Genomic DNA, 27,485 nt, shown 5'->3' on the forward strand with positions numbered 1-27,485 from the left:
TTGTAAATTTAACATACTAAGCGCTATATCCTATACCCGGCATATCAACTCTTCACCCCGATTTTACTGTATCTCAAAAAGAAACCAAAAAATGGGGTGAATTTTGTAAATTTAACATATTAAGCGCTTTGTCCTATACCCGGAATATCAACTCTTCACCCCGATTTTACTGTATTTGAAAGGGAAACTAAGAAATGGGGTGAATTTGTAAATTTAACATACTAAGCGCTATGTTCTATACCTGGCTAACCAACTATTCACCTCGATTTTACTGTATTTCAAAAAGAAACTAAAAAATGGGGTGGATTTTGTGAATTTAACATACTAAGCGCTATGTCCTATACCTGGCTAACCAACTATTCACCCCGATTTTACTGTATTTCAAAAAGAAACTAAAAAATGGGGTGAATTTTGTGAATTTAACACACTAAGCGCTATATCGTATACCCGGCATATCAACTCTTGCCCCGATTTTACTCTATTTCAAAAAGAGGCTGAAAAATGGGGTAGACACAAAAACAGACTGAAAAATGGGGTGAATTTAGTGAATTCAAGGGCTTTCCAGCACTGTCTGCAATTTTCAAGGACTTTTAAGGCCGTGAATTTTTATTTTGACATTCAAGGATTTTCAAGGACTTTCAAGGTGAGTGCGAACCCTGTCACTATTGTATAGAGACGCATGGGGGCGTGGTGGACAAATTGTCACGGTATGCGCTGGACCAAAAAATATACCTTATGCCGGGTTAGTATGCACTGGGCCTAAAAAATAGCTCTTGTAAGGGCACTGCGTTATGTTCTTGGGCAAGACACTTAACCTTTACTATGCCTCTCTTCAGTCAGGTGATGATACATGGGAACCGGTGTATTAACTGCTGGGGGAGGGGGAGGGGGTGACCCTGAAATGGACTAGCATCCAGGGGAGAGTCGAAAACACTGGTCGTACTGTTAAGTATCTTCTGAAGACGTAGCATTGGAACATACATTGTCTTATGTACATCATACGCTAAAACGCATCAATAAGTTCATTTTAATATATCTCGGCTATCCTATTTATTGATATGTACAGTGATTTATTAGAGTGTGTAGTAGCAAGTGACAGTGGAGGATCCTTCGTTCCTATCCTAATCATGATTTTGTATTTAAAATAGAATATAAGTCAGCAAGATGTAACAGATTAGTATCGACTAAGAGAACACAGAATCATGAGAAAAGGAAACGATAAACAGACTTATGAATTACAACTTTGGTTATCTCATTCCATGCAAACTGCATTTTTTCTTTACAATAGGGAATTTACGCAACCACAACAGCGTTGGCAACGAGAACATCGCTTAAGAGAAGGGGAGGAAGAACAATGCAGGGCAAAGACCTGCACATGTGTTTTGCAATCTGCTAAACTGTACAAAGAAACAACACGAATAACCTCAAATAAAGCTTTATGTCTTTGTCAGCACCATTCTATGAATGTAAATAGTTTCAAGAGTCTCAATGAAATTTCCAGAAGGAAATGTTAGCCTCCCACATTGCATTTTCGTTGTCGTCCTCTGTGTGGTTGCTTAACTTTACAGTGAACCGTTACATACACCTTATTGGATGGTTTAACATATAATACGCGCGGGTATTTTGCGAGTTGCGTAGCAAAACGAGCTAAATGTCCGGACGTATTACATGTTAAACCATCCAATAAGGGATTTATTATTTCATTATTGCGCCATTTTCTAGCATTTTGGCACCTAGTTTTTGAAATACAACCTCCATCGCCTGAGAATCTTATCGATCTTATGAAGCGTGCGCGAATGACGAAAACAACACAAACAAAAAGAATTAAATGTCCTCGCAAGTTTCCTTCTGTTGAGTTAAAAAAATGCGTTCCCGTCGAAAGGTCGTCGCTTAAAAGTCAAGCGTAAAGGACGTAAACAAGTCAATTTTGCTCCTTTTTGTCCAACCATTTTGTTGCTCTACGCTTTCCGTCCGTATTTGCTCTGTTCTAAAACAGTCAAACCGGGGCATTACAGGCTCATGATTTGCGCGTTCTCATGTCCAAATATGGTAAAATGGCGCAATAGTGGAATCATAATGTTTTCACTTTCTGCTTCGTAGCTGTCTATTATTGTCCCGGGAGAGACAAACTTGTCGGGATGAAGGGCATCCTTTAAACCCTGCGTCTCCGAAAGGTTTTGTTTCGGCCGGGCAGTTTGCAGAGCTTCTCGTCGCGGTTGGATGTAAGCAGTCGGCCAGGCGACAAAACTCCCTTCTTCTACTTCCCCAGAATGGGTGGGATATTCTTGCCATGGCTCCACTTTTCCCTTTGACAAGATATCCTGTATCATCACTGCGGCCCATCCGGTTTTCAGTGCCCGGCCGTGTACCATGGCTTGAGCAGTTACAACACCCCGACAAACGAGTTTGTTGGAGTTGTCAAACAGCTCAACTTCATTACCTAAACCAGACAAAGAAGTATAAATTGAATTGACTGAATTGCTCAAATAAAATGCTAAGTATAGTGACTAAAAGACAGCAGTTTCCTATTGGTGTCACTATGATTGTCCAGTCAGATTAAAAGCCGGAAAAATCAAGTTCAAAAATATAAATATATAATTAAAAACAAACACACGGGAACACTGTGAAAATCTGTAATGCCCGTGGGCGTTTACCGGAGGATTACGGACCGCTAATTAACCAATCAGAGCACGTGTACTATCGCAGCCATATAATAATGTGTTGTATTGTATTGAGGTGATTGTAACCCACAAATTATTGGATTGTAATGAGATGATTGTAACCCACAAATTATTGGATTGTATTGAGGTGATTGTAACCCACAAATTATTGGATTGTATTGAGATGATAATGTAATACAAAAATTAATTTAGATTGTATTGCAATTATCGTAACCCAGGTCCATGGTCCACTGTTGTGGACCCAGTCCATGTACCACCTTGTCAGGGACTGTGAAGGTTCATGGACCATATCACTGATGGGCATGATCCCATTGAACTACTCTGGCCTGATAGGCTACTTCGAGCCTGATTTTCTTTTAACACACTGCGATTCCTGCAGTTTATACATATAAGATGCTTGTATTCAGACTGGATTCCTTATCAGTATTGGCAAGTGTTTCTTAAAGCTAATGTTTTCTACAATGAATCCAAGTGAACAGCACTTTGTCTTTTGCATCCCAAAAGCTATATTATAACTATACTCTTTCCATCTTATTGTACTTGCCATGGAATCATTATTGTTTGAAAAGTAATAAGTGAAAAACTTTAGGAAATACTAAGACTTCAATTGCCAGCAAAATCCTTAAAATACATAAGGTATAGAAGGAAGCATATATAATGGTTGGATTGCAATGAGATGACTGTAACCCACAAACCATTGAATTGTACTGAGATGATCCACAAATTATTGGATTGTAATAAAATGATTGTAATCCACAAATTATTGAATTGTAATGAGATGATTGTAATCCAAAAATTATTTACGTAATAACCATGTGCACCATGCGCAATGGCTTTACTGTAAAATTCCAGACTGAGGGATGAAATGTTTGCTTTATGGACTGAGCCTCTGGGTACGGTCCATAAAGCAAAAATTCAGCCCGAAGTCTGTTAAGTTATTTATTATATGCCTTCACATAGGCAAAGCAAGCGGAATAGAGAGAACATCTACATTGCCTATCATTTACGTCACAATTTCATCAGGGTAATAAACTTATGAAGAAAATCTTCTTCAGAACTCATATTTAAAGAAGAGATACATGTTTTGTTCAATGTTCAATTTTGTCTTTTTTCAACGAAGTTTCTTTCAGGGAAAGTCACTAAGTTCACTAGGTTTTGTAGGGGGAAAAATCTGTAATGCCCATAAGCAATTACCGGGGGATTCTGGACCCCTAATTAACCAATCAGAGTGCACGTACTATCGCAGCCATATAATAATGGATTGTAATGAGATGATTGTAACCCACAAATTATTGCATTGTAAGGAAATAATTGTAATCCACAAATTTTTGGATTGTTATGAGATAATAGCATTCACAAATGATTGAATTTAAATTAGATAATTGTAATCCACAAATTATTGGATGGTGATGAGATGATTGTAACCCATAAATTATTGGATTGTAATGCAAATATTGTAATCCACAAATAGTTGGATTGTAATGAGATGAATGTAATCCACATTTTGGTTTTGTCCTCGGGTACCGGTACACAAGAGCCGATACAAAAGACCAAAAAATACATAACAGCTAACCAATGACTCCTAAACAAAGAAAATACAATGGTTATTCCTTTACGCACCGGTGCACGAGGACAACTAGACAGTTCATCAGTTATCTGGAATGCGATGGATCGTTGTGGGACTATATATTAATACACATAAACATGCTAAATGTGACTTTATTTGTAGATTGGAATTTTTATTTTCAGTTCTCGAAATGACAATAATCTTAAATATAAAATAACTGTCATGATATTCATTGTAACTGATGGCGAGATGACTGTTAAGCCGCACATGCATGAATCACTATTGTGAATACTGGTACTTGTAGCCCGCAAATAAATGGCTCTCATGAATTTAAATGAGATGCACGATTACTGGTTTATAAAATATTGTGATGGTTTGCTTACCTATCGACCCGTGAATTTTTGAGAGGTAAATAAAGGCTTAGAAATATTTATAACTTATCGATCATATCCGATCATCAAATCATCAGACAAGTGCCTCGAACATTAAACAAAGTAGAATACCTTTTATTATTAGTGATACTCACCTTGAAAATGATCGATAAACCAAATTTACGACCAGAAAGGTGTCGGCTAATTGCACAGATAAAGCGTGTGAGCTTGCAAATAAAGGAAAAATATATCTCTTCTGAATCGATCGATCCGAATTAGCGCGCCAGTGATACGTAGATTACACACGACATTTTAGCTACTCATTCACCCCTCCCCCAGGTCTAGATTTGTCAATAGGTCTATCCCGATTACAATGCATTAATTGACTGGTTACAACGTCATTACAAGTCCAGTAGTTACTGGGTTACAACGTGAGGAACGGGTGGTCTCTATATGATGTATTAAATTTGTTTACCCGCTGACCACTCGTATTTCGGTCTTTTCTTCATCCCCCACTCGTCGCCCGTGATGTAGTAACTCCCAGATCAGGAGGTTTAACTTCAGAATCATTAAGTCACGTGATACGGAAATACATGCTAATTTATGCAGCAGGTGATCACGCCACCGATCACGGGGAGGCTCACGGGAAGGGCAGAGCTAAATAAAATTATGGTACGTCAAATTTATGCGGTCAATAACGCGGACCCAAGCGCACAAGGTTTAAAATTCATCGAAATTTGCAGAGACAAACGGGGCTGGCATTTGAAACCAGGGCATTTTGTTGTAGTTGAAGGCATTTCCTCTCTCCAATGTTTTTAAGGAGAAAATTACATTTTCAAAATATTTTGGGGGTGTACAAAGTTTTTGGAGGTTTCCCTTTAAAAGAAAAGTGACAAGGGAAACAACACTTAGAAGTAACAGAATGGAAAGTCAAACATGAAAGCCACCCAAAATCTGTTTTTCTGCGGACTTTTCCGCGCCAAAGCCAAGCGCTTGCCCAGACGTTATTCAACTCCGTCCAGGATGGGAAGTGGTCCGGGATTCGAGACCGCGCGCTTAAGATCAGCGGAAAAACACCGCAAATCAACTATGTCATGTAAGATGAATTAGTTCATCCTGTAAGAAAATCTCAATAGCGCAGCGCCTTCGACTTGAAGTAAACACCAAGTCAAAATAATGCTGTCTTTTATTCGATGGTTATGAGAAAATTAAGTAACTAGTGCGCAACAACATGATAATCTACACCACCTTTGAAAATTTCAACTGGCAAAAAAAGCAAGACTCCTGGAACGTTCAACTAGTCTTTGTTTCTATACAAATATCTGCGAATGATTTACCGTGATTATTGTCAGGGAAAGAAAAATCTGATTTTGCAATAAAAGCCTTCCTTATAAAGACGCCACATCGGTAATGCTGCTGAAGGATCGCTTTTTTAATCAAATATTAGTCATTGTTTGATAAAACCGCGTCTAAACTATCTTCTGAATAGCTGAATCTTTTATCTGAACATTTTCTTTTTGCAAACAGTGTCAAGAGGGCCAAAAGTTAGCAGCCGAAAGCCATTTATTTCATGAAGACAACCCTCTTATAGAGAATATGAAACGCCCAGTGCTTGTGTAAAACCGTGTAAATAACCGGCCCAAACAGTTTAATAAGCACTACGGTGTTCACTTCAGTAAATACATTAAATGTAAGATATGTTAAAGTTCACAAGGCAAACAGGTAGACAATCAGACATGGTTTGATGCTAGCTACTCCGGTTTAAAGATTTAATAAATGTAACCGAGAATTTATAATTTATAATTTATAACCCCAACGTTTCGACACTCCTGTGTAGTGCCTTCATCAGGGGTGATCGGATCGCGTTAAATGTACTTGCCTGACTTTCCTTAACAGACACATTATCTGATTTTAGGAGTTCTCTCATTCAATTTAGAAGTCCCCCTTGGGTGTGGGGAGGAGGAGGGCAACGCCAATACAATCCATTTGGTTTTATCAACTGAGATGATAACGAAAATTGGCCGTCGCGAAGACTCTCTAACTAGACTCTGCAAGTATTAGCCCCTTTTCATAACGAACCGACGGCTGACGGTCTAACGATCGAAACGTTAGCTTTGGGAACTCTTTACCGTGACTAATTTAAATTATCAACTCAGTTGATAAAACAAAATTATTTTTTAATACTCCCAGCCCACCCTCTTAACTGGCGTAGCACCACAGAAGAGTGCTAAACGTTTACATCTAATTGTGTTCACCGCGTAACAGTCAATAGCGAGGTTAAGATCCAAATGACAGGGCTTGTCTACGACGGCTGACTTGGTCGATGGGGGATGGAGAGAGGTCGCCGTTGCAATGGCAGGAATATTACTGCACAGACGTCAATATGGTAATTATGTCATGAGAAAGGCATCTCAAAATTTCCATTGTTTCTTCCCACCATCCCCTCCCCTGCACCTTCTTGCTGGTGTGTACCTCACAAACTTATTAGCGGAGTTTGACGCGCGAATAGGGTTGCAGTCACAAAAGGCGCCGATTTGCGAACGAGAGGTCTTCAATTTTGACGAGACGGCTGAATTCGTATGTAAATTGATCATCCAGTTTCCAAACGCCATAGAGCAGCCCGTCACATTATAACGTGACTCAACCATATCCCAGCACCCGAAAGCGTTATCATGGAAGTCGCTCACAGAACGGGAATGTTATCTCGAGGGGAGGGACTGAATTTCGGCAGGGGCGTGCCGCCTGGTTCTCCAAAACTGACCCTATGTTAGACCAAAACTTATGATTTTCCACACCCACTTTAGAACTGACCCCTCAAATCCATTCCCGTTTTCATACCCACTCTCCTCTAGTTTTGTGGTAGTGAAATAAAGATGAGGTTAAGAGTTTGGTACCGGGGTGAAGAGTTGGTTAAGTCTGTCCGAAAAAATATCTCGGTTATTTCCCTTTCTCTTGTATTCATTTTAACTTAATAGATAAACACAATACGCATACTCTAAGATCACAATAACGGACATCTTTTCCCGGCCGTTTACAGACAAAACGGCACAAAACGAGTTCCCCTCCCCCTCCCCTTAGTCGTTAACAGCTGCTTTCCAAAACTTCTTATGCTTTCAGCTTAACTCTGTTCTACGAAGAAAATATTTTTGAGAATCATTCCGTGCCACACCTACGCTAATAGCAAAAACAGATCGCAGACATCAGCAAGGTTCTCATGGTGTGTCTAAATATAAAATGCTGCTATTACAAATCGATTAACCAGCTAAAGAAAGTCGTCTCATCTGCCAGCTACAGAGCTCTGCAGAATCAACAAAATATTGCGTAAAAATTATTTTCTCTTTGCTGAACGTTGCCGCGGCATCCGAAAGCAACTTTCCGTCAACATTTCCGGCTTCGATTTAGCGAGCTCTTGCAAGAATACTAGCACTTTGAAGATCGTTATTGAAAAATTCCTAATCGTTTATAATCGCTAAAGGAAACGAAGCTAGGGAGAAAATAAAGAACTGTCTTTTCTGAACAGCAACATTTGAAAAATCTTGGTCTTGAGAACCAGAAAACCTTTGCAAGTTTACTGTGAGGCATCGTTCACATCAAAACCTTTACAATATATTCCTTACTCCGATCAGAGCTAAGATAGATCTTACGCTACGAAATGCAAATTTCCCGCTCCATTATGTCTTATTAATCATTGTCATAGAAAAGTTTGGGGTTACAACAAATATCCTAAGCTTGAGATACTTCGTTATCTACTTCTCGTAAATCCGTGGCAGCAGCTCTCGCGATCTGCTATAGACAGCTTTCTTCAAAAGTCTGAGAAAAATCCGAGGTAAGTGACTCCTTTACTTAAGAATTTCTTTACCCCTTTTTTTCTGACTGAAGACAAGATTTGTTTTTGATTTTTCCACGTCAACTCAGTGAGCTCATGTGATGACTGAGTCATGCTTTTGACTTGATCCCCTGGTAGTCTTACATTAGTAACTCCGCAAACTTTAGTCAAGGAACTGATATCCTTTCGCCTCAACTGACAATGAAATAGAAGTATTTTCGTCACTGCTGTGTTTCCTGCACAACAGATGTGACCAGAAGGGAACAATATACTTAGAATAAGATTGCACAAGATTGCGCTTCGCTTCAGTTTTCATAACAATGCACAGGAGTAATCTCAGAAGATCTTTTCCTACGTTTCCTTCACTTTACAACAAAAGGCTCCCTAGTTAGCTGAGCAAACGACTGCATGAGTGCTGAGCCCACTAAGCTTCATTCGGTTTTCTATCTGTGACGTTTGTATTACTGTCTGAGGTCGAGTGTGGCTCCTCTCGCAGCCGATCAGAACCTTTGAAGAACAAAGGGTTGTATACAGTTGAACCTCTTGCCCTAATAAACAGACAAAGACAGAAAGCTAAGTTAAAACAATAAATGCTAAACTCCTGGTAAAGCCAAACTCGTTTCATTCAACCCCTTTTGAGGGTTGCAACAAGCAGCCGAGTGCACTGGAATGTGCATCAGTACCAAAGATGGCAAACAATAGCGATCGATTCCGAAGGGTTTTCTCATGGTTCTCCAATATTCCTCCCTGCAAATTGAAAATCTCTCCAAAACCAAATTATACTTGGAGAAAGGATGACACGAAAAGCTCCTTCGTGATGGTGCCACTGCTAAAATCCAAAACATATTTCATGCCATGTCTGCTCTGAATCAAGATTGTACAAACTCTAATCAGTTCACCACTTAATTGTTACGGCAGTTGAACGATAAAATGTTATACTAACGTCGCCATTCGTGTGACAAATTAAAACTTTGGTAAGTTTCAGCCCAGTCAGTTTATATAATTCAGATTCGGTACAAACCAACAACAAGAATAAATCAATTAATCTCCGCCTTAAACTGTAGTTTAAGGTTATTACTTAGAGTCACCCATCCAGCTGAAAGCGAGGCGTGATTTTGCATCACTTTCTATAATTCCTGAGACGGACTCAATGAAAAAGGATATTTATGGCTCAATCTAAATGGCAAAAGTTTTCCAAATGCGTGAAAAATAACTATGGATGGATCCGTGAGTTCTCCCTCTAATCTTAGGAATACCACACACTGTGATCAAATAAAATGGACAAACTTTGGCGTCCAAATAAATTGGTACATGGCATTACAAATTGCGTTATAGGCTCACTCTTTTCCAAGACTCTGCAGACACAACACTGGGAAATCTTCACAGCTGCCTGTTTGTTTCGTGCGCCCTAAAAGAAACATGGATAATTTACCTCTTATCTCAGTTTCAGTACTTGACCATCAATCCAAATATTTTCATTGCTTTTTAGGACTTGTCCCTGATTTCTTCGTACGTTTGCTTTGCACTTTCAAACAAGAAGTTCTAGCGAACCGTATTCCACTACAAACAATACTTCTATTTAGGCGCTTCCCGTAGAATCTAAACGCAGCTCGAGTAATTGTATTTTCTGTAAATTCTTCGCCTGAAAGTGAGATTTATAAGTTTTGTTTGTAAATAAAACATGTCATCGAATGAAACCTTAACAAAATATTTTTATTCGACCATCTTATCCACGTAAAAGTTTTCATAAATGATGTATGGATGTCAAGTCGGATTTCGTGTAAACCAAGTGTCAAGTGCTCTTAATACGTCGGCGAGGTTGTTGAAACACGGAGAATTCTGCTCCACATAAGGAACACATTAGATACAAAGGAATATTTTAATTAGTTCGGATAGGGAAGGCGGCGTGAAGCAATATGCATAGACTCTAACAGTGCGGCTTGTTGAAACTCAGGCTTAAGATCGCTATCAACTTATGAGGGGCCGATGAAATCCAATCTAGTGGCGATTAAAAGATTTTACCACATGCCATTTGCTTTTAATTAAAACTGGAAAAGTTGAAAAGCAATTAGATAAGAATTCTGTCAAGATTTTACGAGCTTTCCGCCCAGAAATTGAGTCTGGTTTTCCGAAGGGTGGTCTGAAATGTAAGAATTGCTTGCCAAACGCACGAGTTTGTGTCGTTACAGTAATTCTCTTATTGCTTCATTTAGTTTCTGTCCACACCATAAATCCGTTGTTTGTCTGACCTACTATCAACGAGGCCATTTTCCAAAGGAAACAGCACTTAGAAGCCACTTAGCGGTCAGAAATTTGTCATACTTACAGAAATTTAAACAGAGCTTTAAAAAAATTCCCCAAATATTTGTGATCGATCGCCGCGTTAAAGTTATCAAGAAAGGAGGTTTTTGAATTCACGTGTGTACCCTTAGAAAACTTTTTACGCAAATTTCGCGACCGTGGTCGGATGTGAGCTACAAAGTTGTGTGAAAAGAACATCTTTATATTGGACACTTTTCGATTGCAAAATAAATACTATATCATATACATGACCAGCTTATTTAATTTTTTTAGCTAGAATCTCAAGAAAAAGTCAAAACTCCAACCTAAATTATATAATGAAATTTCAAAGACACTATTACAGCGGATTTCTTGACGCCAGTGTGTGATCTTACTTTGGCTTAAACCGTGTATGACTGTCTTCAGTAACACGCCGCCTCAGAAAACACAACTCGTGGTGTGAGAACCGTCGACCGCGCTCGTCTACACAGCACGTTTATACGCGCGCACAAAATTTCACCATGTCAATCCGTTGCTTTTCTTCTACTCTTGATAAATATGCACAAGCACAGAATAAATGATACACCATCAACTGACCAGCTGTACTGTTATCGACAATGAAGATCATCATGTCCAGGTCTCTCAGCGAAGCTAGAGGCTAAAGAGCTAATATTGCCGAGAAATAACAATTTTCTGGAAGTAGCATAAAAAGCCGCGCTCACAAACAAATGTGACAAAGACAACAAAAAGTGTGGAAAATCATGCGACTCTGTAATAAAGTCCGACCGTTTCATTTATTGTTTTTTTTCTTCATTAAAAGTATTGTGCTCAGTCGTTGTTGCTTCCGTACTTGCTGTCTGGTTCCTTATGCTTTTATATGGTGGCTCACGAAAATTTCCGACAAAAGCTACTTATAATCACATCATTTATTGTTGTAAATTCAATAAATTTTATTAAAAAAACTGTAGAGTTTTCCATTCGCTTCCACACTAATTAACGCAAATCATACTTAATACCGCTCACCACTACATGTATTTGCGTTGCACCAAAAATGGTCGCTAACTAAAATATTTTACTACATACAAAAGTTTGAGTTGTTTCCATATGGTTCGGAACTCTTTCAAGTATATTTATATTGAGTAATAAATGTTTACATTATTTAAATTTGTCACTGAAGTTTTTCACGGGTTTTTTTAAGCAAACAATATCTTTCTTTAAATGTTACTGCTTAACATTACAACATTTCAAGCTCAAAAATTAAATTGGGTAAACGGTTATGGAAAATTTTTGGCTACAAATGAATGGAAAAATATCTGTACAATCGTAGAAAATCTCTTTCGATTTTAAATTTCAAGTAACAATTTCCTCTTCCTCTCCCCTTTGTATTCTTTTTGTATTCACGCGCCCCGCGTGAATACAAAAAAAAAAATCACAAATTATCCAAAGAACTCTAACCTTGATATTGGAAAACTAACGTGGACACTTTTTGTGTACTTTTAGTTTGTTTTCGCGGAGTTTTAGTGAGTTGTTTGTGATCTTTCGTTCGCGTAAATTTGTTCCCCTTTGCTTGGAAATTAAAGAAGTTTTTATTTTAACCAAACGTTCTGGTTCATTTTACAAATTTAACACACATTTCCTACAGAGTTTTGAGCCTAGTCTCTTTTCTCGTACACGGATTTTTTACAAAAATTCTAATTTCCCGTTTTTAAATATAACTACTCTCTGTACGTCGGTTCAGTTGCACATCACAGCCGACGTCATAATGTGGTAGTTGAATTTGTCACTGATGTTCTGACCACATATTGACGTCTTCTTTGATCTTTTACTGTACAGACCCGCGGTAACATGGAATATATTTATATCATACAATAATAAAATAACATATGTTTGTAATGATGACGTCATCTTTGCGTCAGTCCTCCCAATTATCAGTTATTCCCATACCGAGGATGGCATTCTTGGCGAAAGCAAAATCTTTCGGCTAAGTCTCTTCGATTTAAACACTCGTCGCACAATACTCGGCACAGAACACGATAAGTGGCATTCGAAGCGTTTTTTTCCTTCCACAACCGTAACATTTGATAGGCCTTCTCACAAAAATCACGTCCTCTTTCATCGATGTCATCAAGGTCTTCCTCGCGAATACCCAGCAGGCGTCCAAGCTTCCTCCAGCCTTTTGAGATGGAGTTCGACAGTCCCTGGTGATCATCACTACACAGAGTGCCTTCTTTTAAAACTTTCCCTAAGAGTATTGAAAGGAAAGTCATAAACAGAGCGCAGTAGAAGAATGAAAAAACTACAATTTGACAAAAGAAAATTGACACACCTGCGAGAGACACTTCCTCGCAAATAAAAGACTCCCTTCCTTGGTTTGACTCGAAATATGGTCTATCGAAATCTGCAAATAAAATGTGTATGATTGGATTCAAACTTGACCGCGCTGAATCTTGGTTAAACGAGGAAACAATGGAAAGAAATCAAACCTATGGAGACAAAATAATTCTTTAAGTAAGGGGGGGGGGGTTAGGAAGGGAGGGGCTTCTAAAAATATTGGGGGGGGGGGGTAGAAGTTAGGCCGCTCATTGGAAGTTAAACATTTAAATAAATTTTAGCTGATAGCAGGGGTGCTATAGGGTAGGCACTGATTCGGAGATCTTCGGCTTACACTCAGTCTCCTAGGTGCCTGAACCAATTACGATGTTCTCGAAGATTGAATTTTACAATGTCTATAATCTGTAACATCGTGACCTTAAAATATGACATATGTTACCTGTTCGAGAGACCTTAGCGGGAACAATCTCGCACGGCAGATCTCGCTTTCCGAAATGAACAGGACTGCAATGCGCCGAAGAGGAGATCCCTGACGAAATATAAAAAATCCCTCAGTTCTGTTTCATTCTTCAACATTCCTGAGTAAGTCTCTCAGTCAACAGAAACAAGAAAAAAAGCAGGCACCCCAAAAAGAGTGAGGGTCGTGCAACCTTTACGTCACTCACCAGCTCTTTCACTTCTCTCCACAGATTGAGAGCCTGGTAAAGGCAAATATATTTGGCTCCTTCTCTTCGTACTTGTTTAAACATCTAGTCTTTCGGTAGCTTCGCCCAGTTTTTTATACCAGCTTCTTTGTAACCTTGTAACACGTGGCTTACGTTGTTCATGCTTTGTTAGTAAGCTGCTCGTTTTTCCCGCTCGGTTATTAGTTTTGTTAGAATTCGTTTTCAAGCGGTTCTCCTTTATCCTTGAAGATAGTCTTTTGTGAGTTTGTTTTAGAGTTTTAGTTAGTCTTGTGGGATCTTGCTTTTATATCAGAATGATTGGAATGTTGGTCCGTATCTTAGAATTTAGCTTAGCTTCTTCCTTATAATTTCATATTTCAGTTTACGATAAGTACTTGGATACCTCGACTACGCTAATAAAACGATTCAAGTCTTTTCCGTACAATATATCCTCGCTTCATAGTGCGTCTTCACTAGCGAAACTCATAGTTGTCGTTGAAATTTTCTTCGCTTATGTCGGCCGCTACAACCAAGAAAAGGTTTAATCAAGACTTTACGCATGTTTCTAGCAAAACTAGTAATAATAAGTTACCCTTAGTCTGTGGAAAGCTTTGTAAAGACTTGCCACTGTAGTTTTTGTCATTGGCATCCTCCAAGACCTGAAACCAAATAAATTACTCATAGTGTTAGTATTCTCCAAATAATCATACAAAGGGCAAATCCAGCCATTATAGGGACAAAAAGCATCCGGGCAAAGTCCTGAGTCATGAGATCAAACGGAACGTTAAATAGGAGGCAACAGGAACGTACTTCTTCAACGTTTTGAATGTTATCATTTCCAGTCTTAAGGCCACTCAGAGCTTATTGAAGTCTGACCAGACCTAATTCCAATCCCCTTTCAAGGTAAAATGGAACGAAATCCTGATTGAAAGGAACTTGAATAAGCTTTACCTGGCTCCAAGTCTTGGGCGGACAAACCTGTGGACGTCTCAGTGTACGCAAGCAAACGACAGACTTCTTTGTTAAGGAAACATAATGCGCACAATCATCATGACAACATCCCTCTTCCGCATGCCAATAACACTTTCCGGTTCCACGAGCAAACTGGGGCGGACATAAATCGCATCTAGCGCAGAGATCCCATGATACTTTTTGCAGCCAATGACACTCCTCGTGCAGCCTCTCCAAACTTATCTTCAAAAAGCTGAAAGAGAGGGAGAGACTTTTATTTTTCTTACAAATCTTTCACGTGGATACGTTAATGTGCGGAAAGTACGTAATGTACACAATGTTTACCTGAGAGAAATGAGGTTAACTTCAGCCTCCTTTAAAACAACATCGTAACTATAACACGCATTACACTATCGAAGGGTTAACGATGTTATGAACAACATCAAAAACCACTTCCGATTTCACGAACTGATAATTCATGTAAAAGTTACAACCCTATTATAGAATGACTCACTTACGTGCACCTACCTTAAGACCTCTGAGCAAACGTTAGGCTCGGTCACAACAGGGTTCATACTTGGATCGGTGTAATTCCAAACGTGTACTTTGATCACACGCTTGTAGCAAACAAAATCGACTGCAGTGTGATCTCCCACAAACAAACGAGCAAAGTTAGCCCAGAGCTTTGGTTGATCACAGGCAATTCGTCTTTGTACAAATTCGAGGAAAAGGACAACCATTCTTGAAAAAAGACCGCCTGGGACGTACTGAGTGGTGAATGTGACATAAACGGGTGCAGGGCCTGGGTTAGCAGAAACGTCCGGCATAAATGCATCGTCAGGTGTGGAGGTCAGCATGCACGGAACAAGATACAAGGAACCGCCATCTTTTCCCGTATATTCACAAAGAAGGTTGAACTTCTTCATGAGAAAAAGTAAAGACTCCTTGATGTCGCCAACGCCCAGTTTTGTGCAAGAGTAATCAAGCAGTTTTGCATCAAGAATGCCGTACTTGCCAAGATCTTTGCGGAGATTTGAAATGACAGTTTTCTCTTCTTTCTGTTTTACAACCGTTATTATCTGACACAAAACATCAATCAACCACTTTGGACTCAAAAACACCAGACTACCTGGATCGTCAGCCCTACCATGATAAACCACTGAACCACGATCGTGCAAAAACTGTAAAAGTACTTCATAGTCATCTTCGACCTCAAATTTGCAAATTTGGTGACAGATATTCTTTCGGAAGTCTTGCCTTGTGACATAGTTTGTCCCCCTGCTTGCTAGATAACAGACTTTATTTTCCACTTGAAGCCACCTCAATGGAACCTCATCTTGTGTATGTGGCAAGGTATCTGCAACCTTCAGAATCTCTTTCCGTAAGGCAAAAACTTGGGGATCTTCTTCCTCTAGTTCCTTACCAGCAAGAGTGTTGTTAACTGCAAATGTTTTTCCGATGACGTGTTCACTAAATTCTCTTGCTGTGTCACAGATGATGTCCTTTACACTCGTAGTCACGATTTCGGGGTCTCCTTTTACAAGGTCTGCGCGTGTTCCAACCAAAATGACAGGTGGTAATACGTCGCCGTTCTTTTCGTGTTTGAAGGAATTCACCATGTCCAACCACCTCATAATGTGATCTAGGTTTGTGTCATTGTTGTCTGGAGACGGAATCTTAACTTCATCGTAACCAGGCTCCTTCACCAAACATTGGGCTGGGGCAGAAAGATCTTTGGTAGGATCAACCACTAGCAGATAAACTGCTTCACGCGATGCGAGAATAGGATGAATAGCACGGTAAATGGCTTGACCACCAAAATCCATGCAAACTGGCCAAATGCCGTCATCCTTCACTGACTCTATCCTCGAGAGGTTTTCAGTTGTAAGTCGCACCACTTCATCAGGCATGTCACTGTTTCGCTTCTCATGATGCCCGTTGTCTCCTTGTGTTATCGGAGAAATTATATCTGAGTTCACCCGAGTCCTCGGTTCTATATCATGATCTTGGTTTCCCTGAATTGAACCGAAAACACATACAAGTCAATTCCATTGGCAAAGATGGAATGGAAGTTGGCCATTCATAAATAGCTTAAACATCACGTTTAAATATAAATGAACAATAAAATGCATTAAAAACCTTTGGTGAGCTCCCCGGTCCAACCTCATTGAAGAATTCTGAAAAAAAAAATAGCTTTGATTAACTCCATTTAACCCAGAAAATATTTCGCTGTTGTGCTATGGTTGTCGTTGCCATTTTTTTTCCCTTTTTGTCTTTTGCTTTACTTTGACGGCTTGTTTTTCAGGTTTAAAAACGTAAGATTATAATTTTGCGTGTCGAGCACAGTTGTAGAATACTCGAAAAAATTCCGTGAGGGTCTGCTGTTTTCCTTGTTACGATGAAGTCGTGAGCTTAGCCATGCATACTGATTTACAAATGACATGATGTGATCATAGACTGTTCTAGAAGCACATCTTCTGGAGTGAAACTCATATGAAGCTGTTGTTGGTATCACTCGATAAGCTGTCAACAAAGATGTATTGCAGACCTGCCGAGAAAACGGGTTAAATAACGACGTAAAAATCCATTTTAAAAAATCGTCGTTACTTGTGTGCGAGGTGTTGAATTTAAAACTCCAACAACAACCTGTCTCCTATCACGTCCCCTTCCGGTCTTAGTTGCACCTTGTAAAAGGTAATGTAACGTGCAACCTCTGTGATTTACTAGCGTAAAGTTTTTCAACAACACAGAAACCAAATCAACATTTTGTAATGAGGTACATACCCACGTTTGATCCTATTTCACCGATCATCCCCTCTGTTCTCTGTGTCTCATCAGTCTCTGTTTCCTTCGTAACTTCGCTGTCCACGTAAATTTCGTTTGGTGGTTCAGTTAATAACTGGTTACTAATATTTAGAGCACATTTGTAATGGAAGGTACTTTTTTCTTGTTCCTCTTTGGAATTCTTCCATGGTTTTCCACCAACATGTTTCAGAGGCATGTCTATTTGCACCCCCAATGTGCTCGATTCATCTTGTCTGAATAGCTCACCTTTCAGAGAACGTAAGACACTAGTTTTGCCAACCCGGTCTTGGCCAATCAACAAGATTTTAGCCCGCTTATCGAATGTCTTTCCCGTTTCAAGAGCTCTCTGATAAGCGGCCTTCGCAAAGGATCCTCTGGCCAAAATATAAGGCGGGACTGAGAACACAATTTGAACCTTGCTCAAAGAAGGGACATCAGCTCTCTCAGCCCTTTTATTTTTGCGAAGAATGGTTTGCACTCGCTCATTCCAATCCTTTGCCTGCTTAGGGATACCAATAACATCACTGATGTAGGCCAGGTTTCTGTAACACTCTGCCACAATCATATTTTCAGGCCCCGACCTCTTCGCAAGAATGTTACGCGCACGCTCAAAGTAATCCTTTGCTCGCACAAGATCACCAAGGGAACAACATACGGTCCCCAAGCAACTGTAAGAAAGAGCCACGTGATAGTGCTCAGGTCCAAAATTCTTCAAAAGAATATTTAGCGCATGACCATGATAGTTCTTTGCTTCCTGAAATTCACCACAGGCAAGAAATACGTTCCCCAAGCCATGGTAAGAACCTGCCACGTCAACATGCTCAGGTCCTAAATTCTTCAAAAGAATATTTAGCGCATGACCATGATAGTCCTTTGCTTGCTGTAATTCACCAAGGGCAACACATACGATCCCCAAGCCATTGTAAGAACCTGCCACGCAAACATGCTCAGGTCCTAAATTCTTCAAAAGAATATTCAGTGCATGACCATGATAGTTCTTTGCTTGCTGTAATTCACCAAGGGAAACACATACGGTCCCCAAGCCATTGTAAGAACCTGCCACGCCAACATTCTCAGGTCCTAAATTCTTCAAAAGAATATTCAGCGCACGACCATGATAGTCCTTTGCTTGCTGCAATTCACCCAGGGCAACACATACGGTCCCCAAGCCATTGTAAGAACCTGCCACTTCAACATTCTCAGGTCCTAAATTCTTCAAAAGAATATTCAGCGCACGACCATGATAGTCCTTTGCTTGCTGCAATTCACCAAGGGCAACACATACGGTCCCCAAGCCATTGTAAGAACCTGCCACTTCAACATTCTCAGGTCCTAAATTCTTCAAAAGAATATTCAGCGCACGACCATGATAGTCCTTTGCTTGCTGGAATTCACCCAGGGCAACACATACGGTCCCGAAGCCATTGTAAGAACCTGTCACGCCAACATGCTCAGGTCCTAAATTCTTCAAAAGAATATCAAGCGCACGACTATAACATTTCTTTGCTTGCTGAAATTCACCACAGTCATAAAGTGCGTTCCCCAAGCCACGGTAAGAACCTGCCACGTCAACATGCTCAGGTCCTAAATTCTTCAAACGAAAATCCAGCTCACGAATACGATTGTCCTTCGCTTGCTGAACATCACCAAGGAGCCCAGATACGGTTCCCATGATACAGTAAGAGGTTGCGAGGTCAGTCATGCTCAGGTCCACCCTTCTTCAAAGGAATCTCCGGCGCACAATCCTGAAAGACGTTTCCTTGCTGTGGTTAACTTAATATGGTTTCCATGATGGTTCTTCGCCGGCTTGAGCTTATCAATGGTTCCATAAATGGTAGTTATCTATGTAACTGACAACAAACTTATTTCATTACAACGACATGATAATCTAAAAAAAAGAGTTATAAAGGCTTGAAAATATCACAAGTGAGGAAGTTAAGTTTATATTTAAATGTTAGGTTGAAAATAGAAAACGTTGAAAAGGTTCGTTCAAGTCTCTAAAAAGACTTTTTGTCGTTCCTTCAAGTTCCAAATTCGTCTCTGAGATGCTAAGCCTTAAACCGCCCCAGTCCCCACGACTAATCCCAGTCTCTGACTCAGAGTCGTGGAGACTCCGCGACAAACGGCCTTACAAGTTCACTTTCTTTATACAGAAAGACGAAATTACCACCGAAATTACCACCGCAACGAAGGGTGGCAATAAGTCTCGGTTATACCAACAGACACCTCTGAAAACTGCAAAAGAACAACTTTATTAGCATTTACACAACGGACAGTCACGATTTTTCACGCGATTGGTTTATTTTCCTTGACACAAAAATATTAGAGAAATGTTTCCGGTGTTCACGATTTCTTGTATTCCACAATAACACAATGCAGTCCAATTCATAGTCAGATCTTACATATAACACTTTCTCTGTAGATTCTATAAATCTACTATATAGGGAGATCTCTCAAACATGCTAAACTGAATTATTATGAAGAGATTAAACAACGAGAATTTCCTTTCAAATTGTTTCACAAAATTGTCCTACTGACAGAAGAACTTTCCCATTTCCAAAAAAAAAAAAAATTGATTTTTATTAAGATGGTGAGTTTTATTATTTAAGCCTACTGTTTAAATGAAAGATGATGTTATTTAGTGAATGGCACATTCAGAAAAAATAATAACTCCGAGAGATGTCAATAGGGGTCGACCCGACAACCTTTCGATTAGTAGTTGGGAAGTTTGTCACCATGGGCCTAGCTTAATGGCCAAGCCTGTCACGAGTCTCCTATAGCTCAGTGGTAGAGAATTCAAAGAACTAATCAGAAGATCGTATGTTCCACTCCTATTGGAAGCACTTGTAGTTCTTTTACTCCGAGTACACCTGTGTCATTCACCACATAACATCTTCTTTGATTAGTATTGTTTGTCAATTGTAGAGATGATTACAATGATCACGGCTTCATAAATGAAGACAAATGACTGACGTAAAACTATACGCAACAAACTGGACGAAATGTATGTATTACCACAATTTGTTCAAAATTATGCAATTTTACCGTAATAAGGAAATGGAATGGGCAAAACATGCCGTGTTCCACTGTGTAACAGAGCAAAAATACTGACTGAAAGCAGAGCAATAAAATGGCCAGACTCAAAGATCCTAACCTTGAGTTTGTCTTTTGTTTAAGTTTTGGGCTAATACCTGTGAGCCTACCTGCAACCTCTTAATGGTGCTGATGAATAAAGGGGATAATTTTCTACAAAAACTTTAGTACCGTGTCAGTGGGAGAGCATAACAGGGTATTTTAGTATTATCAACTGAGTTGATAACGTAAATTGGCCACTGTAAAGAGTGACATCAGCACAAGTGACATGAGGCCTTTGAGATGCGAGCCAGCAAGCAAAGCCAATGTGGCATAGGTCTTTGGGGGGGGGGGGGGGGTTCATTTCCCAGCCAGAACCCTGAAGGACCTTGCACGCTCTTGTGTTGTCGTGACACGGAAACCTACAAGCTTCCCCACTCTCATTGCAATACCGAGGAGTGGGCTGCAAGCAAGCCCCATAACAGCATGTTTCCAGAACAGGAGAGACAAAAATTACTTCCAGGTAAGTAAGGGGGACTATGAAGATCAAAAACAGATTCCACGAATTTAAACAATTTCACAGAATGTGTGGTGGTCTTCATCTTAAATATCCCCAAAAGATGGGGGTAAATTTATCACCCACATAGATAACTTTCAACCCAACCCCTAATGCCTAAGGGCATTAGATTGCATTCCTAGAAGGCAGAGGTAGGCTGCCATAGTTGGAAAATCATTCCTTAATGCCCCTGAAAGGTTTCTGACCCAGAGGCCAGAATCCCAAGGAGAAATAACAGTAGTCCCTGCATGTAAACATATATATATGTAGAATTGATGAAAAAATTAAGAAAGGAAATTATCTGTGTATAGTGGGCTAAATTATCCTGATTTCAAAAAAACTAGGTCAGCTTAGTCATATTGAACAGTTTCTTATGGGTAACTACAAAGTCTCTTCCTTTCATTATAAGTCACTCTCAGAGAATTTACAGAGGTGAGTATATTTCATTGTATTTATCTCTTTAGATGCGGAAGTCATTCCCCAGTGCCAGATAGAATTTTTTGATATGCAATTACTCGATATTTCAGACAAAAATAAGGAACAAAATCAGCATACTCTATCCAATTTCATGATAATGTGCAAAGTGAAATCAGAGGTCAATTAAAAAAATATAAAATATCAACCAGCCATATGGATAAGCATCTCCTTAAGAAACTTCATTGTGTAGTATCTAATAAACCCAGGTCCTTCCTTTAGTGGAAAAAAATGGTTTGAATAAGAAAAAAAAAACCTGAAAATATTTGGTGTTATCCAGATTTTAGACATCTGCATTGGCACACATCTTATGAGTAACCACTAGGACACCAGCTATAAAATGCTATTGAAAATCCACTCCTTCAATGCTTCCTTTGAACCAGCCAAGCAACACAAGCAAACCAATCCAAAAAAGATAGACAAAAGTGCAACTGTTATAAATTACCATCTGTTACAAATGGTATGCATGAAAAGAGAGATAAATTTGGATACTAGGGGGCTGTTATTTTAAAAAACAAAGTTTAACCCTTGCTCATCCAAACTGCGCTCTCAACAATCTTCACCCTTTCACTCCCATGATCTCAGAAGCAATTCTCCTTACTATCTGCCATACACTTCTCAAAATGTTAGTTTGGAGAATTTGGTTTTGGATCAACTTATAATCCCTTAATTGATGTTTTTCTTTATTCTCATTACTTGCCTGCTTGATATTATATTGATATTGTAAGAAGAAATTCTGTCTTGGTCACTCATGGGAGTGAAACAGAAAATATCACCTAAGCAGCACAGTTTTTGCAAAACTGTCAAAAGGGCTTGTTTTAGCAAGAAAGATCTAATTACCTCAAACCCCCCTCCCTGACAAACTTTCAAATTCCATTGATCATAAAAATCTGCTGCCCAATTTAGACCTTGTTCCAATAATGAACCCTAACTGTTTCTATATCATATCTTTTCACAAGAGAATGGAAATTAAATGTTATTTCATGGTTTGCATTTATCTTACTACGTGGGAGACTCGCCACCAGTAAATTTGCCACAAAGCTCACTGGCTAATTAGGAAAAAATTAAAAGTTTTCAGCAACCCTTAAGTTTGATCTTGAGTCTCATGAGCATCACCATAAGAATGCCATGGGCAATACTGCAGAGCCAAGCTGAAAGCTTGATAGTTTTTTCAAGATGGCAGAAGATGAGTCAAATGCACGTAACAATCAAAATGCAACCAATTTGATCCAATCAAAGAAATATCAAATGGACCATTGAACAACAAAGTCAAGCCTGTAAATATTTAAAATGTTCATCAACGGAAAAGTAAACCAAATTGACAGTAACTTTTTAATAAAAAAAAAAACAAATGACAAGATATGGTTTCAATCCCACACATTTATTTTTGACTACAAAACAAGTGATTTAAACGCTCACAAGGAAATCCTCTTAACCTTTTTACCCATAACAACCACAAGCAATAAGCTAGTGCTCAAGCAAACGTGCAGTTATTTAATCAAACATTTAATGGCCATATTTAAGGTGGCTCCATAGAGTTTTTTGACCATGCAAGATCTGCACCCAAACATGGTGGAGCTTTAAAAATATCGCCAAGCAAAACAAATATGGCAGTTCAATACAACTGCACTATTCATATCTAGAGGTATGTAAAAGACACGTATCCACATTATGGACTCTGGGAATTCTAGCAACAACACCCAACATATTTCTAGGCCTTTTACACATGAAAAAGGCCAATACAACACTCACTGCACCTTCAGTTGCTTCAAGAAGACCTCAAAAATAAAGAAAACAATGAGGAAATCATCAAGTAAAGGCTAAAAAATTTGGTCATGGAAACCTGAATTACAAAGATGGCTGCGAGGAAAAGGAACCACCTACAAAACATGCTCTAAGGTTATCTCGGGTAAGTAACCTACGATGTTCAGGATGTTTGGTTTTTTCCATCCTAGGAAGATAAAATTATTGTTTTGATCAATCGTGAAGTTTTGGTCTCAAAAGTGGCTCTGATTTCCACCAACAGACAACAGCTAAAAATCTTCAAGGAACTCAAGTTGTTGACAAACAAACATTTGCACAAGGTCTCAAGGAATGTTTATTTTGTAAGCATGGTAAATATGAATAGTTTCTATTTTTACAACAATAATAACCAAGTGACATGCACTATGAGAATTATATTTGCCATACTGCAGCATTTCAATGATGCTTGCAAGGATTCCTCAAAATGAATTGCTCAAAGGTATGTACCTTATTATCTTTCATGGAACAACTAAAGAATACAGGGCCACCACTGTCCAGCAGTGCTTGTGTTCTACATGTATGTCCAAGTATTTTGCAAGTCCAAAATAAACATACCAAATGAATACACATGATCCATGATTCAAAAGTCTACACATGCTCGGATACCAATCTTGGCAAATTTCTATTCCGTTATGTAATGTTTTGTGACAAAGAAAATAGGGATCTTTCAAGTAAAATTTATCATATTTCCTTCAGTGGAATTTCCTAAGATTTGCTGCACCGTTGAGCATATTTGTGTCCTTCCTATTGCCTGTCAATAAAAAAAATTCATAGGACCAAATTTGAGATAGAGGAAGAAAACACAAAATTCCAAATAGCAAGAAAATTTCTTTTCTCACCCTATTTTTTTCAGCTTTTAAATGATTGTCTGGACAATTTTCACAACTTGTGAAAATTTTGAGAGATTTCACCAAAGAAAATTGAAGAAAATCAAAGGCAAAGCCAAATTATCACCAGCAAGCACTTCCCTTTGTGGAACCCTAGCTTAATAATAAAAATAATTTTCTTAATATATACTGCAGCAAACGACAGTCCAATCCTTGCTTGTCACCTTTTGAATGCCTTTAATGACATAGAAAAGTGAAAACATGAAAAATTTCCTAGAAAAACAATACACTGGTGGACACACCAATGTTGAGCAAACACCCTATGGAGCCACCTAAATATAATTACAACAATCACCACCAGATGACTTGACTTGCATGTTTTAAAAAACCCTGACTTACTGGTTTTTGTAGTTATTTTAAACTCTGTGAGACAATTGGATGTGACCACTTAAGGTGACTGGGTACCTATATAATTATTGACTGATCAACAGTGTGAGTAATACAAATGTTCTTAAGACAAGCAATCTTCATGTAGCTTTGGACGTTTGATGGTTTGTTTGAACTCCAAAGCTATTAAAAACCTCATGGCCGCCAAAATTACCCAAATCCATCTCCATAACTCTTCTAATGCTGAGCGCCTTATTTTTTTTAAACAACATTTTTACGTAAGCTACATGCAAATTGAGAAATTGATCTCCCTCAACCTTGATAAATCATTTCTATAATGAAAACTTAATATCACCAGAAAGCGGAGGCAAGTATACTGAGAATTACTACTAGATACAAATACATTCACCAAGAAATGACGTTTATCAATGTGTATCTTTAAAAAATTAGTTGTAACCAAAATGCATGAAAATACACACTAACATGACCACAAAATTATTACGGGATATTTTTGAGTGCTGAGATTGCAAAAGCTGCCTCCGTCGAGATAATAAGGTATTTTAGAAGCCGATTCGTTTTGATTTGGATTCCATGTGACTTAAACAAGAGTACAACTCATGACAGCAGTCTGCAGCGATCAAATAGGGTAACCAATCTGTAAATCTCCGTTGACTCACCGTGACTGAAATATTTGGCGGCTAAGTTATCGGTACTGATCATTAGCAAAGGTAGTATGGTGTACTTACCGGCTTAGGACGTTTAACACGGATTAAGTGCCAACCAACTACAGCTTTCCGTGGCCGATCGAAGATGCAAATGGTTCGTCAACAGGAATCAGAATGAGGATGTTACGATCAACGTAAGGACACCGCGCATAAACATAACTCAACAAAGTTAATGGCTGCTAAACAGAAGACCAGGAGGTTTAACTTCAGAATCATTAAGTCATGTGATACGGAAATACATGCTAACTTATGCAGAAGGTGATCACGCCACCGATCACGGGGAGGCTCACGGGAAGGGCAGAGCTAAATGAAATTATGCTACGTCAAATTTATGCGGTCAATAACGCGAACCCAAGCGCACAAAGTTTACAATTCACCGAAATTTGCAGAGACAAACGGGGCTGGCATTTGAAACCAAGGTATTTTGTTGTAGTTGAAGGCATTTCCTCTCTCCAATGTTTTCAAGGAGAAAATTACATTTTCAAAATATTTTGGGGTTGTACAAAGTTTTTGGAGGTTTCCCTATAAAAGAAAAGTGACAAGGGAAACAACACTTAGAAGTAACAGAATGGAAAATCAAACATGAAAGCCACTCAAAATCTGTTTTCTGCGGACTTTTCCGCGCCAAAGCCAAGCGCTTGCCCAGACGTTATTCAGCTCCGTCCAGGATGGGAGGTGGTCCGGGATTCGAGACCGCGCGCTTAAGATCAGCGGACAACACCGCAAATCAACTATGTCATGTAAGATGAATTAGTTCATCCTGTAAGAAAATCTCAATAGCGCAGCGCCTTCGACTTGAAGTAAACACCAAGTCAAAACAATGCTGTCTTTTATTCGATGGTTATGAGAAAATAAAGTAACTAGTGCGCAACAACATGATAATCTACACCATCTTTGAAAGTTCAAAAGGCAAACAGGTAGACAATCAGACATGGTTTGATGCTAGCTACTCCGGTTTAAAGAATTAATGAATGTAACCGAGAATTTATAATTTATAATTTATAGCCCCAACGTTTCGACACTCCTGTGTAGTGCCTTCATCAGGGGTGATCGGATGGCGTTAAATGTACTTGCCTGACTTTCCTTAACAGACACATTATCTGATTTTAGGAGTTCTCTCATTCAATTTAGAAGTCCCCCTTGGGTGTGGGGAGGAGGAGGGCAACGCCAATACAATCCATTTGGTTTTATCAACTGAGATGATGACGAAAATTGGCCGTCGTGAAGACTTTCTAACTAGACTCCTCAAGTATTAGCCCGTTTTCATAACGAACCAACGACTGACGGTCTAACGATCGAAACGTTAGCTTTGGGAACTCTTTACTGTGACTAATTTAAATTATCAACTCAGTTGATAAAACAAAATTATTTTTTAATACTCCCAGCCCACCCACTTAACTGACGTAGCACCACAGTTTCTTTAAAAACTTACCCATTTTATTGAATAAAGTCCCGTGGAAAATAATCGAGAGTGCTAAACGTTTACATCTAATTGTGTTCACCGCGTAACAGTCAATAGCGAGGTTAAGATCCAAACGACAGGGCTTCTCTACGACGGCTGGCTTGGTCGAGGGGGAATGGAGAGAGGTCGCCGTTGCAATGGCAGGAATATTACTGCACAGACGTCAATATGGTAATTATGTCATGAGAAAGGCATCTCAAAATTTCCATTGTTTTTTCCCACCATCCCCTCCCCCGCACCTTCTTGCTGGTGTGTACCTCACAAACTTATTACCGGAGTTTGACGCGCGAATAGGGTTGCAGTCACAAAAGGCGCCGATTTGCGAACGAGAGGTCTTCAATTTTGACGAGACGGCTGAATTCGTATGTAAATTGATCATCCAGTTTCCAAACGCCATAGAGCAGTCCGTCACATAATAACGTGACTCAACCATATCCCAGCACCCGAAAGCGTTATCATGGAAGTCGCTCACAGAACGGGAATGTTATCTCGAGGGGAGGGACTGAATTTCGGCAGGGGCGTACCGCCTGGTCCTCCAAAGCTGACCCTATGTTATACCAAAACTTATTATTTTACACACCCACTTTAGAACTGACCCCTCAAATCCATTCCCGTTTTCATACCTACTCTCCTCTAGTTTTGTGAAGAGTTTTGGTGAAGAGTTGGTTAAGTCTATCCGAAAAAACATCTCGGTTATTTCCC

General features: G+C 39.2%; 1 protein-coding gene and 1 long non-coding RNA gene across 2 annotated transcripts; both read right to left on the minus strand.

The window, feature by feature from the left end:
- Positions 1-1,013: 1,013 nt before the first annotated feature.
- Positions 1,014-4,898, minus strand: LOC131768848 (uncharacterized). Its single transcript, XR_010718985.1, has 2 exons — positions 4,775-4,898; positions 1,014-2,440 (listed from the first exon to the last, which is right to left on the minus strand). It is a non-coding gene; the product is annotated as an uncharacterized lncRNA (long non-coding RNA).
- A 6,782-nt stretch (positions 4,899-11,680) lies between these two features.
- LOC136283803 (uncharacterized) lies at positions 11,681-25,526 on the minus strand. The gene is made up of 9 exons (XM_066173035.1): positions 25,343-25,526; positions 17,457-19,327; positions 16,812-16,849; positions 15,201-16,687; positions 14,673-14,925; positions 14,314-14,380; positions 13,496-13,585; positions 13,052-13,123; positions 11,681-12,967 (listed from the first exon to the last, which is right to left on the minus strand). Exons 2-9 carry the CDS (start codon positions 19,177-19,179, stop codon positions 12,654-12,656), a joined length of 4,044 nt encoding a protein of 1,347 aa, XP_066029132.1. The 5' UTR covers positions 19,180-19,327; positions 25,343-25,526; the 3' UTR covers positions 11,681-12,653.
- Between the last annotated feature and the right edge of the window lie 1,959 nt (positions 25,527-27,485).

Source organism: Pocillopora verrucosa, chromosome 10 (assembly GCF_036669915.1).
Source record: "Pocillopora verrucosa isolate sample1 chromosome 10, ASM3666991v2, whole genome shotgun sequence".
NCBI classification, from domain to species: Eukaryota; Metazoa; Cnidaria; class Anthozoa; order Scleractinia; family Pocilloporidae; genus Pocillopora; species Pocillopora verrucosa.